Source organism: Oncorhynchus clarkii, chromosome 1 (genome assembly GCF_045791955.1).
Source record: "Oncorhynchus clarkii lewisi isolate Uvic-CL-2024 chromosome 1, UVic_Ocla_1.0, whole genome shotgun sequence".
NCBI lineage: Eukaryota > Metazoa > Chordata > Actinopteri > Salmoniformes > Salmonidae > Oncorhynchus > Oncorhynchus clarkii.
Window position 1 is genome coordinate 33,044,745 of NC_092147.1, and position 14,340 is coordinate 33,059,084.

Genomic DNA, 14,340 nt, shown 5'->3' on the forward strand with positions numbered 1-14,340 from the left:
TCCAACCTCTTCAGGGCTAGAGAGGTTGAATCAGTCACTACTACGCAACCACACACAGACAGAGAAGGAGTCTGATGGCATTTGTGTAGTGTGTGGACATGGCTTGAGCAGCACACACAGACACATACAGACAAACTAAAGGGAGCTCCACAGGGGCACAATCACAGAGCTATTAGATAGCCCCTCTGAGAGAATCAGTAATGGCACTGCAGGATAGACTGGAGAGAGGGAAGATGAAATGAGAAAGAAAGAAAGAGAGAGAGAGAGAGAAAGGTGGGCAGAAGAAAAAAAAGAAGAACAGCTAATAAACTGAGAAAGTCACAGAGGAAGAGGCAGAGAAAAAGAGATCGCGATGGAGTGATTTCATAGTTCAGATTTCAACCTTACCTGGAGGAGCCAGTGGGAGCAGCCTCTGGGGCAGGACAGCAGAACTGATGTAGTATTGTCTGACTCCTGTAGAGGAAGAGAGGGGGAGGAGAGGAGAGGGGGCAGAGGAGATAGGAGTGTGGTGAGAAGGGGAGAGGTGGGTGGGACAAGAGGGGGCAAAGAGTTGGAAAGAGTTATTTTACTCTTATGGTATTAGAGCAGAGTTTAATCAGAACCAAACTCTCAACACACACAAACCTTATTAACTACATTAAAATAATTCAGACATCAGACATATGTTGTTTTAGTAAGATTTAACAAGTACAGATGGTTACTCAGATGGCTACTCTCTCTCTCTTTATCTCTCTCGCTCCCTCTTTCACACACAAACACACACTCATTCATATGCACACATGTGCAGTGACAAGTGACAAAACACTGATACACTGATAGACCAGGACAGTCACACAATAAACAATTATACGATATACAGTACAAACAATACAACTAAAAATAATATTTTATATTTTTTATTTTTAAGTATCACATGCTTCGTAGACGACAGGTGTAGAACAACAGTGAAATGCTTACTTAAGGGTCCTTTTCCAACAATGCAGACTTAATGATATTTTTATGTTTAGGGTTACAATTAGAGTTACAATTAAGGTTAGGGTTAGGGGTTACGATTAGGTTTAGAGTTAGGAGTTAAGGTTAGGTATAGTTTTAGGCTTAGGGTTAGGGATTTGGGGTTAAGTTTAGGCTAAGGGTTAAGGTAAGGGTTATGATTAGGTTAAGGGTTAAGGTTAGGGTGTGTGTGCATATGTAGTGTGTGTTGGGGTGTCGGTGTAAGTATGTGTGAATGTTAGGGTAAAGCCCAGTGTCTGTGCAAAGAGTCCGTACAAGAGAGTTTAGGCAACCAATTGGTCGGAGGCCAACCAATTGCCATACTAAGTGGTGATGCAGCCAGTCAAGATGCTCTCGCTGGTGCAGCTGTATAACTTTTTGAGGATCTGGGGGAAGAGGCGTTGTCATGACGTGTTAGAGTGTGTCTGTGTGTGTGCTTGTTTGTGTGTGGCTCCGCAGTTCATGGAACAGAGGGGGGAAAAAAACAAAAAATAATAATAAAATAAAGAAAGTGGGTACAAAACTCGTCGCACACCAAAACATACAAGGCACCAATACATGCAACGAACAATCACCGACAAGGACATGAGGGTTAAATACACAACATGTAATTGATGGGATTGGAACCAGGTGTGATATATGACAAGACAAAACCAATGGAAAATGGATCAGTGATGGCTAGAAGATCGGTGACGTCGACCGCCGAACACCGCTCGAACAAGGAGAGGGGCCGACTTCAGTGGAAGCCATGACAGTATCCCCCCCCCACCTCCCGACGCGCGGCTCTAGAAGCACGTCGACACCGACTTCGGGGATGACTCGGAGGGCGATCCGGATGGAGACGGTGGAACTCTCGCAGCGTTGAAGGATTCAACACGTCCTCCCCCGGAACCCAGCATCTCTCCTCCGGACCATACCCCTCCCAGTCCACGAGGTACTGAAGGCCCCTCGCCCAAATCCAGTATGGAATGAATAGAGTACGCCGGGGCCCCCTCGATGTCCAGAGGGGGTGGAGGAACCTCCCGCACCTCAGACTCTGGAGCGGGCCAGCCACCACCGGCCTGAGGAGAGACACATGGAACGAGGGGTTAATGCGGTAATCGGGGGGAAGCTGTAACATACCTAGTTCACTCTCCTCAGGTCTTTAAATGGCCCCACTAACCGCGGACCCAGATTCCGACAGGGCAGGCGGAGGGGCAGGTTTCGGGTCGAGAGCCAGACCCGATACCCGGGGCGAACACGGGGGCCTCACTGAGGTGACGATCTGCTCCAACTTTCTGGCGTAGCACAACACGCTGAAGGTGGATATGTCTCCTCCGCGCGCCGGAACCAGTCATCCACCGCAGGAGCCTCGGTCTGACTCTGATGCCAAGGAGCCAGAACCGGCTGATACCCCAAAACACACTGGAAGGGAGAGAGGTTAGTTGAGGTGTGGCGGAGTGAGTTTTGGGCCATCTCTGCCCAGGGCACGGATGCTGCCCACTCTCCCGGCCGGTCCTGGCAATAAGACCTCAGAAACCTACCCACATCCTGGTTAACTCTCTCCACCTGCCCGTTACTCTCGGGGTGAAAACCTGAGGTAATGCTGACCAAGACCCCCAGACGTTCCATGAACGCCCTCCAGACCCTCGACGTGAACTGGGGACCCCGATCAGACACTATATCCTCAGGCACCCTGTAGTGTCGGAAGACGTGAGTAAACAGGGCCTCCGCAGTTTGTAAGGCCATAGGGAGACCGGTCAAAGGGAGGAGACGACAGGACTTAGAAAAATGATCCACTACGACCAGGATAGTGGTGTTACCCTGTGAAGCTGGACACTGGGGGGGAGCGGGCTCTGCACGTGACGCCCGCTCAATGTCCGCGTCCAGCTCCCAAGCAAGAGGTGGGAAGTGGGATCCATGGGCCGCTCCTCTGTGTCATACAGCCGGGACAATGCGACTGCCTTAAAGTTCTGGGAGCCTGGTCTGTAAGAAAGGGTAAACACAAAACGCGTGTGAAAACATGGCCCACCTTGCCTGGCGAGGGTTCAGTCTCCTCGCCGCCCGGATGTGCTACAGATTGCGGTGGTCAGTCCAGATGAGAAAAGGGTGTTTAGCCCCCTCAAGCCAATGTCGCCACGCCTTCAAGGCCTTGACGACAGCCAACAACTCCTGGTCCCCCACGTCATAGTTTCGCTCCGCCAGCCCAGCCTCAGATGCGTCCACCTCCACTATGGACGCTAAAGAGGGATCCGGATGGGCCAGCATGGGAGCCGAGGTAAACAAAGCCCTCAGGTGACTGTCCGCCTCAGCTGTCCACTGCAAGTGCACCGGACCCCCCTTCAGCAGTGAAGTAATGGGAGCAACTACCTGACCAAAACCCTGGATAAACCTCCGGTAGTAGTTGGCAAACCCTATGAATTGCTGCACCTCCTTTACCGTGGTAGGAGTCGGACAATTACGCACGGCTGCAATGCAGTCACACTCCATCTCCACCCCTGATGTGGAAATGCGATACCCTAGAAAGGAGACGGACTGTTGGAAGAACAGGCATTTCTCGGACTTGACGTACAGGTCATGCTCCAACAGGCAACCAAGCACTCTGCGCACCAGGAATACATGTTCGGTGCGTGTAGCGGAGTATATCAGAATGTCATCAATATACACCACTACACCCTGCCCGTGCAGGTCCCTCTACAAAAGCTTGGAAGACTGATGGCGCATTCATCAACCCGTACAGCATGACGAGGTACTCATAGTGCCCAGAGGTGGTACTGAAAGCCGTCTTCCACTCGTCTCCCTCTCTGATACGCACCAGGTTGTAAGCGCTCCTGAGATCTAGTTTGGTGAAGAAGCGCGCCCCGTGCATGGACTCAATCGCTGTGGCTATGAGTGGTAGCGGGTAACTATATCTCACCGTGATCTGATTTAGACCCCGGTAGTCAATACACGGACGCAGACCTCCATCCTTCTTTTTCACAAAAAAAAAACTTGAGGAGACTGGTGAAGTGTAGGATCGAATGTACCCCTGACGCAGGGATTCGGAGACATATGTTTCCATAGCCTCCGTCTCCGCCTGTGAGAGGGGATACACGTGACTCCTGGGAAGTGCAGCGTCTACCAGGAGATCTATCGCACAATCGCCCCGTCGATGAGGTGGTAATTGAGTCGCCTTTTTAGAGAAGGCGACAGCCAAATCGGCATATTCAGGGGGAAGGCGCACGGTGGAGACCTGGTCTGGACTTTCCACCGTAGTAGCACAACCCGGAAACCCCTAAACACCTACCTGAGCACTCTCGCAACCACTCCGTGATAGCCCTCTGTGGCCAAGAAACAGCAGGGTTGTGACAAGCTAACCAGGGTAGGCCCAGCACCACGGGAAACGCAGGATAGTCAGTAAGGAAAATACTAATTATTTCCATGTGACCCCCCTGCGTCACCATGCCCAAAGGAGCGGTGACCTCCCTAATCAACCCTGACCCTAATGGTCGACTATCTAAGGCATGAATGGGGAAAGGCACATCAACGGGAAAAATGGGCATCCCCAAAACTATGGGCTAAAGCTTTATCAATGAAATTCCCAGCCGCACCTGAATCGACAAGCGCCTTATGCTGGGAATGCGGGAAAAACTCAGGAAAAGTGACAGACATAAACATATGTGCAACAGAGGACTCTGGGTGAGGATGGTGCCAGCTCACCTGTGGTGACGCCAGGGTGCCCTGCCTGCTGCCCCCGATTCCCAGAGGAACCCACCCGGCACAACAGATAGTGCACGAGCGGGAACCCCCTCCGGTCTCCCTGCCCGTTGGTGGGGATTGGAGACTGGGTGCGGGAGGATGGAACCACCAGACCCTGATCTGAACGTCTGCGAGTAGCCAGCAGGTTGTCCAGCCGGATGGACAGGTCCACCAGCTGGTCAAACGAGAGGGTGGTGTCTCTGCAGGCCAGCTCCCGATGGACGTCCTCGCGTAGACTGCAGCGGTAATGATCGATCAGGGCCCTGTTGTTCCAACCCGTGCCGGCAGCCAGGGTCCTAAACTCCAGGGCGAAAACATGGGTGCTCCTTGTCTCCTGCCTCAGATGGTAGAGGTGCTCACCCACCGCTCTACCCTCGGGTGGGTGGTCAAAGACTGCCCGGAAACGGCGGGTGAACTCCTCAAACTGGTCCAACGCCGCATCTCCTTCTCTCCATACGGTGTTGGCCCACTCCAGGGCTTTCCCGGTGAGGCTCGAGACGAGGGCGGACACCCTCTCACAGTCCGATGGAGCTGAATGGACCGTGGCCAGATAGAGGTTTAATTGAAGGAGGAAACCCTGGCAGTTGGCAGCACTCCCGTTGTACTCCTGTGGCAAGGAGAGACGGATCCCACTGGGCTCAGGCGGGAAAGGGGCGCTCAGGGGAGACCCCGGTTGTGCTGGTGGAGGCGCTGGAAGAACTCCCTGTCTCTCTCAGAGGTCCATTGTCTGGACAATGCGGTCCATGGCGGCACCAAGATGGTAAAGTATTACTGCATGCTCCTGGACGCGCTCCTCTACCTCTATGGCCTTACCTTCTCCTGCTGACTCCATAGAAGGGTCAGTGATTCTGTAATGGGGTGCGTGCTGGTGGCAGGGAAGTCAGGCGCAGGAGAAGGAACTTGGTATAAACAGAGTATTTTAATAAATGCTCACAAACTCTGAAAACCAACATATATAAAATAAAGAAAGTGGGTACAAAGCCGCACACCATAACATACAAAGCACCAATACATACAACGAAAAATCACCAACAAGGTGCAGTTAAGGACAATGTGTGCTGCTCTGTTTTGAGCCAGCTGCAGCTTTGCTAGGTCTTTCTTTGCTGCACTTGACCATATTACAGTAATCAAGATGGGACAAGACCAGAGCCTGAACAACTAGTACAGATGATTTTTGTGTCAAAAACACAGATCATCTTTTTAGAACAGACATACCCACTCCCCATCTTCACAACAACTCTGTCAATATGACTTGACCAAGATAATTTATCATCCAATGTTATACATAGGAGTTTAGCTTCCTCGACTTCCTCAATGGTCACATAATTTATACATAACTCCAGTTGAGGTGTAGGTCTTAGTGAAAGTTTTGAACCAAATACAATGTTTTTAGTTTGATGTATTTAAGACCAGTTTATTATTATTCACCCGTTTGTGATACTGAATATAACTCCTTATTTAGAATTTCAGTGAGCTGGCTTTGGGTACTGACATGTAGAGTGTGGAATCATCCGCATACAAAGTCATTCTAGCTTTTATAAGACCAGTGGCAAATCATGTTTGTTGTCATGCCAAATATTGTCAAAACAACGTCAAGGTAGGAACTCCGTTACAGGAAGAATTCAAACCCAGCTGGTTAAAAACGCTCATAGGACCAACCCAGAGCTTTATCTCAGGTAACAGTGGAGTTCTCTTTCTGTCTGTGTTGGCCATAGCAAGGTCACCTCTCTGTCTGTACAACACACACAAATGCTGTAACATCTCTAACACAGAGAGCAGGTTAATATTTTAACACTACACATCTCCCTCTTCTCTCTCTCCTTCTCTCTCACTCAGTCTCTCTCTCCCCTAGCCCTAGCCTAGACACTCTAACATGTTATAAATTATCCAGGAGCGGACAGTTACTCTCTCTCTTTCCCCCTCTCATCTCTATTTCTCTCTCTGTCCTGAGAGTAACTGATTACAGTTTGCTCTAAGGGCTAAGCGGGCCAGATACATGTGGACCAGCTGGAAGGAGGCGGGGGGAGAAATAAGCAGACCCACGTACCCACGTACTCACACACACACACACTATTTTAGTGTGTACTGTATGTTATATAGTGTGCCTCTTCCACGTCATCCCCCCACATTTGCAGTTTGTGCACTATGTAATGTGAGAGTATTGTCAATCATATGGAGAGATGTAGCGGTTGAAGGGAGAGAAAATGAGAGAAGGAGTAGGAGAGAGCTCTGAACAATAACTATAATTGCAAGAATAAAAATGTTTGACTTAACCTAATTGGATATTTTCTACTGTAGTTCCTGTATATCCCGTGTGCCAATTCCTCAATGGTTCCAAAGTCTAAATATCAGTAACAGTCCACAGGTCCAACAGCCTCATGGAACCCTGGTTCTTCCTCACAGTTAAACATCATCAATCTCCCCTCCTCTCTTCCCTCTTTATCTCTTCTACTCTGTTCTTGTCCTCAGTGGGAGAGGAGTCCCAGAGAGCATAATCAGCAGTCCTGTTGGGATTTCACTCCTAATCAGATCACACACACACACACACACACACACACACACACACACACACACACACACACACACACACACACACACACACACACACACACACACACACAGGGTTTAATTCAAATGGATTCAGAACCATGGACATGGCCACTAAAGCTATAACAGTAGAGCTGAGCTGCAGCTAAACCAACTACAGTAGGTCTACAACAGCTGTAACAGTAACCTACACAGCTACAACAGTAGAGTTGTATTCTATCCAACAACAGTCTGACATTTAAACCTCACCCCTCAACCAGGTTTTAAAGCAGTGTTTCTTTGCCAAGGGTGTAGCATGCATTTGAGCAATATCCCTCCAAACAAACACATACACAGACCCAAACAGACACACACACACACACAGCTGTGTGTTATATAATCTCCTATGTTTTGGTCTCTCTATGCAAATAATCTGCTACTTTAAATTATCCACATCACACTCATGATGATCCTACCATTGTACCAGCCAAAATCATCAGGAAAGCAGGCAGGCCTACATCTTACAACCTGGTACCCTATGGGTCTACTCGAGTTGAAATTGAAGTTGGCACACACACACGCACTGTAAAAAATTATCTGGTGTTTTCAACTAATTATTATTAAGTAACTGATTCCACTGCCTTTTTTTAGTTTACTCAACTCTTTAGTCCAAGTGTTGCAAAAAAAAACTAAACGTTTGACCAAAAACAGCTTCTGGACGTCAGAACAGCAATCACGAACCTCAATTTGGATGAAGATTTCTACTTCAACGAGTCAGCAGCTGTAGATGTACTGCTCATTCCAGACCAGGCACAAATCCCTGTGACTCGAAAGAGGAAGAGACGGTGCAAAAGAGAAAAAAAGAGCGGTCTCCCTGATGAGACTACGACGGCGAGTAAATAAACTGCCTCTACCCTCCGTTCTATTGGCAAACGTATAATAACTAGAGAACAAACTGGACGAGCACCGTTCGAGACTATCCTACCAACGGGACTTGAAGAACTGTTATGTCCTATGTTTCTCGAAGTGGTGGCTGAACAAGGTCCTGCCGACTAGGCACACACTGTTTGAATCAACGTTGTTTCCACGTCATTTCAAGAAAATTACATTGAACCAATGTGGAATAGATGTTGAATTGACATCTGCGTCCAGTGGTTGGATAATACATTGCCTATAAAAGTATTCACACCCTTTGACTTCTTCCACATTTTGTTGTGTTACAGACTGAATTTAAAATGGATTACATTGAGATGTTGTGTCACTGTCAAATTATGTTTTTGACATTTGTACAAATTAATAAAAAATGTAAAGCTGAAATGTCTTGAGTCAATAGTGTTCAACCCCTTTGTTATGGCAAGCTTAAATAAGTTTTGAAGTAAAGTTTTCCTTAACAAGTCACATAATATGTTGCATGGCCTCACTCTGTGTGCAATAATAGTGTTTAACATTCAACTAAAAAGACCAGGGAGGTTTTCCAATGCCTAGCAAAGAAGAGCAACTATTGGTAGATGGGTAAAAAAAAAAAAGCAAACATTGAATATCTCTTTGAGCATGGTGAAGTTATTAATTACACTTTGGATGGTGTATCAATACACTAAGTCACTACAAAGATTCAGGCGTCTTTCCTAACTCAGTTGACGGAGAGGAAGGAAACCGCTCAGGGATTTCACCATGAGGCCCATGATGACTTTAAAAGGGGTTTAACGGCTGTGGTAGGACAAAACTGAGGATGGATTAACAGCATTGTAGTTACTCCACAATACTAATGACAGAGTGAAAAGAAGAAAGCTTGTACGGAATAAAAAAATATTCCAAACCATGCAGCCTGTTCACATGGCAATAAAGTAAAACTGTAAAAAATTGGCAAAGAAATTAACTTGAGGTCCTAAACCGTTATGTTTGGGGCAAATCCAACAACACATATCCAACTTTTAATATCATGTTATGGGTATTCTTATCTTCGGCAAGGACTATGGAGTTTTTTTATGATAAAAATTAACAGAATAGATCTAAGCACTGGCAAAATCCTAGAAGAAAACCTGGTTCAGTCGATTTGAATCCCACTTTGTAACACAACAAAATGTGGAAAAAGTGAAGGGTGTGAATACTTTCTGAAGGCACTTAATAGCCAAGTTATCATTAATCATTATGTATTTATTCCTCGTGTGTCACGCCCTGAATTTAGAGAGCCTTTTTATTCCCTATTTTGGTTAGGTGAGGGTGTGACTAGGGTGGGTACTCTAGTTTTTTTTATGTTGGCCTGGTTTGGTTGCCAATCAGAGGCAGCTTTCTATCGTTGTCTCTGATTGGGGATCATATTTAGGTAGCCTTTTCCCACTGGGTTTTTGTGGGATCTTGTTTATGTATTATTGCTTGTGAGCACTGCATAGGTTCACATTTCGTTTTGCGCTTTATTGTTTTCTGTGAGTTTCATTTAAATAAACATGTGGAACTCTACGGACGCTGCGCCTTGGTCCAGTTATTCCAACGACCGTTACATCGTGTTATTATTTTTTATATTATGTCTTTTTTCTCTCTCTGCATTGTTGGGAAGGGCCCAGAAGTAAGCATTTCACTGTAAGTCTACACATGTTGTTTACAAAGCATGTGACACAAATTGTATTATTGGATTTGACATACTGTAGGCAAAAATTCAGTCAACTTAAAATGATATGGTTGCTCAAATTGTCTCATATGTTCATTCAACTAGAAATCATTATTTGGAAATCATTACTTACCTTAAAGGCTGTGGAACTATTTACACACACAGAGTGCTTTTAACATACAATGTTTTCAATTTACATATTTGACACACGATTACATTGTGCATGTTCATTTATACAGTAATTAATAGTGATGTTACGTTTGATACCAGAGCTCCATATGTCACAAATCGCTAAGCAGCTAGCTCTGAAGCAGTGTGCCGATGCGTGTATCACAAGTAAATCATCAATGATGTCCGAAGCTTCATTTGATCACATGCTTTTTCAAACCATGTGTTCCAAAATATGAGATCCCACAGATTTTCACCATGGTTCCAGTGCTTTCTTCAATTCCAAGCTACTTTCAACCACTGACCTCTACTGGACACCGTACTTACAAATATACTCAACATTTCTTCACCTGGGACTTGAACTCACAACCTCTTGGGTTACAGCATTCCAGTCTTCCTGCTAAGCCACCATGTCTGTGTCAATAACTGATTTACCCGTATTGCTACACTTTGCACTTCAAAGTATATCTCAACTCTGTTAAAAGAGAAACACGATTGCATTTATCATAGTGATTAAGGAGAAACATTAAATATGCACCACAAACATTAGACAACTATACATTAAAACCTACAATTGCTGAAATAAGTAAATCAAATCAATGATGAGAGAATAGTCAGATTAACTGAAAATTGAAACAGACACGGTGGAGTAGCAGGAAGCTCAGAATGCCATGAAACAAGAGGTTCAAATCAGGGGAGAAACAATGCCCACTCTCATTGAAGCCATGGAAATTCCTGCAGAACCGCGGTCGGCCATCAACTGCCTTGGCTTCAATCTGAGGGGTCGGTCGTTCTCCCCTGTTGTAACTAGTTCCACGGCTTTTTTTTTTTAGGTAAGATGGCCAAATAATAATTTCAAGTTGAATAAATATGAAAAAAAAGTCAGCAAAAATCATTTTAAGTTAACTGAATTTTTGCCTACGTTTTCTCAAGTTTGAGCTATATTTGGACTAACTCATTTATTTTAAAACTTCAATTAATATCGTGCCGTTTATTTTATGAACCTTTCTAGGGCAGGCGGAACCCCTCGACAACATTCCGCTGAAAAGGCAGAGAGCGAAATTAAAAAATATTTTTGGGAAATATGTAACTCTCACACATTAACAAGTCCAATACAGCAAATGAAAGATAAACTTCTTGTTAATCTACCCATCCTGTCCGATTTCAAAAATGCTTTACAGTGAAAACACAACATATGTTAGGTCACCACCAAGTCAAAAAAACACACAACCATTTTTCCAGCCAAAGATAGGAGTCACAAAAAGCAGAAATATAGATAAAAATGAATCACTAACCTTTGATGATCTTCATCAGATGACACTCATAGGACATCATGTTACACAATACATGTATGTTTTGTTCGATAAAGTGCATATTTATATCCAAAAATCTCAGTTTCGTGCAGTAATGTTTTGATTCCAAAACATCTGGTGATTTTGCAGAAATACTCATAATAAACATTGATAATTCTGTTATTCACAGAATTAAAGATAGACTTCTCCTTAATGCAACCGCTCTGTCAGATTTCTTAAAAACTTTACGGAAAAAGCATAATCTCAGAACGGCGCTCAGAGCCCAATCCAGCCAAAGAAATATCTGCCGTGTTGGAGTCAACAGAAGTTAAAAATAACACTATAAATATTCACTTACCTTTGATGATCTTCATCAGAAGGCACTCCCAGGAATCCCAGTTCGACAATAAATGACTGATTTGTTCTATAAAGTCCATCATTTATGTCCAAATAGCCACTTGTTGTTAGCGTGTTCAGCCCAGTAATCCATCTTCATGAGGCGCGAGCACTTCGTCCAAACAAAAACTTGAAAAGTTCCGTTACAGGTCGTAGAAACAAGTCAAACGATGTATGGAATCAATCTTTAGGATGTTTTTAACATAAATCATCAATAAGGTTCCAACCGGAGAATTTCATTGTCTGAAGAAAAACACTGGAACGAGAGCTAACTCTGTCGGGTGCACACGTCACTAGCCTGAGACACTCTGCCAGACCCATGACTCATTCAGCTCCCATTCCCCCCTCCTTTATAGCAGAAGCCTGAAACATGTTTCTAAAGACGGTTGACATCTAGTGGAAGCCATAGGAAGTGCAACTTGACTCCATAGACACTGTGTACTCGGCAGACCAAGCTTTGAAAAACTACAAACTTCAGATTTCCCACTTCCTGGTTGGATTTTTCTCAGGTTTTCGCCTGCCATATGAGTTATGTTATACTCAGACATCATTCAAGCAGTTTTAGAAACTTCAGAGTGTATTCTATCCAAAACTAATAATAATATGCATATATTAGCATCTGGAACAGAGTAGGAGGCAGTTCACTCTGGGCACGCTATTCATCCAAAAGTGAAAATGCTGCCCCCTATCCCAAAAAGGTTAAATCACTGAACAAAACAGGCGCCTATTAGACAGAATAATTATTCTCCTCTTTGACTATGCATTTTTTGCTGTTTTTACTTTCGCGAAGGCGATCGGACGATTTCTGGGGGTCTGTACTCAACAAGTTGTTGATTGTTCTTGTGCTTGCCAGTTAGCTAGGAGTTCTAAGCAGAAGGAAGTGACAAGAATAAGGGCTGTCCAGAATGTCTCCTTTCCATAGACGTTGAGAAACGTGGAAGAAAGGAGTGAAGTTGAAGAAGTAATGGTAGTAGGAGTTGAGACACAAGATGATGTTCCTTGTCAACAGAGGAATCCTGACATGTTCCATATTAAGAAGGTGGACATTGTAGCGTTTATTACTTTGGTTATCAACTGCACAGCGCAAACAGAGAGGAAATCGAAGAAAATAGGTATCATTGTGAGTGCGGCTGAGCGTTTTTTGGGACTAAGAGATTTTTCTGCAGAGGGATTACAAGGAATTATGTTGATGAATGCTCCGTCCTCCCAGGCACCTGAGCCTATGTAGAGAGGTGACTGAAGGAGTGGGATGGTTGTTTGATTTATTTTTGTAATACAGTATTTCGGGTCCCCCCCTTCTTCCCCAAATGTAATCTTTTTTTGTTTCAATACCCTGTATAGTAGGTGGCGGCAATACACCAACAGGTGTAGTCTGCCATAATGTAAAGAAAAATATAAAAAATAAGCAGTTTTCAGCTGTTAGCAGATGGCTAGCAGTTTCTTGCTGACAATAAAAACGGATGATTGCCATCATTTTTTCGAGTCATTACTGCATTTTTTTATGTAACAAGTCAAACATTAAACCTAAAACAATTCATGGTAACCTCCTAAATCATTCATTTAGACCCCGCGTTTATTTGAAAGGGTGTTTATTTGCTGTAATGTGTAATATTGCCTGGCTATTAAAAGGGACAGGTGGCTATTTGAGACTCAGTGTTTAATTTAAGTTTTACGTAAACAAAACAAAAGTCTGTGGAACCAGTTACTTAATAGTAATTAGTTGAAACAACTCGTTTTTGCTTTGTTTTTTTGCAGTACACACACACGTTATCACATTCGCGTTGATAAAAGATAGTAAATGGACTCACTCTGATTGATTGGCAAGACCCACCGAGCGGCAGAGAGTGGTAGGAGTGAGGGGAGCTAGGGGAACCAGGGTGTGGGAGCCCGGGCTGGTCCTGCCGTCCTCCCCCTTGCCCGGGCCGGCCTCGCTTGGCGGAGGGCTCGTTGACTGCGGCTGGGCCGGTACCAACTGCATGTCCTCCGGATTAGCGGGTTGTGGAGGCGGCTTTTCTTGGTCCGGGTGGATCTCAGGCGGAGGCTGGGCAGGCAGAGACCCGGTGTCATGAGGTTGTGTGTCTGGATGTTGGTGCTGAGGATGATGAAGGTTCCTGTTGGAGTCCGGGTGATGATGATAATGATGTTGTACTCTTGCCTCGCGCAGATTCCTGTTCTCCCCGAGCAGCTCGTCCACGCGCCGGTCCAGTTCATCAATGCGCAGGCGCTGTGTCTGGATGAGGCTCTGCTGGTTCTGAACTATAGTGGTCAGTTCTCTAAGGTACAGAATTGCCTGGACCGGGTTCTCTAGCAGGCTGGTCCCCTGCAACGCCATGACCAGAGAGAGATAGCGCAAAGGAGAGCGATATTGAGATTATCGAGTGTAGTCTAGGGGAGAGGTAAATTTCTCCTCTCTTCTCCTTTGCTTTTTATGCCTCCATTAGTCCCTCCCTTCGTTGTAACGTTACTCTTCTCTTCTGTTTTTAAACCTATTCTGTTTCTGTGAGAGATGATCAGGTGTAAGAGAAGAGACTATTCCGTTCAAACGGAAAAAAAGCAAGAGAGAGACAGGAAAAAAAAGAGATATGATGATCAGATGTAGAGGTACACCTTCCCGTCTTCCCGTGATGAGATTCTCCTCTTCTCCCT

The 14,340-nt window shown here is 45.2% G+C and overlaps 1 protein-coding gene across 1 annotated transcript in view; it reads right to left on the reverse strand.

Moving 5' to 3' along the window:
- Positions 1–14,340, reverse strand: part of LOC139406227 (IQ motif and SEC7 domain-containing protein 3-like) — a 47,531-nt gene extending 33,191 nt beyond the window's left edge. Inside the window, exons 1-2 of the mRNA XM_071148717.1 lie at positions 13,503–14,340; positions 388–453 (exon numbers count right to left, since the gene is read on the reverse strand). Coding sequence (XP_071004818.1) covers positions 388–453; positions 13,503–14,026 — 590 coding nt within the window. The 5' untranslated portion in view covers positions 14,027–14,340. The remainder of the gene's footprint in view (positions 1–387; positions 454–13,502) is intronic.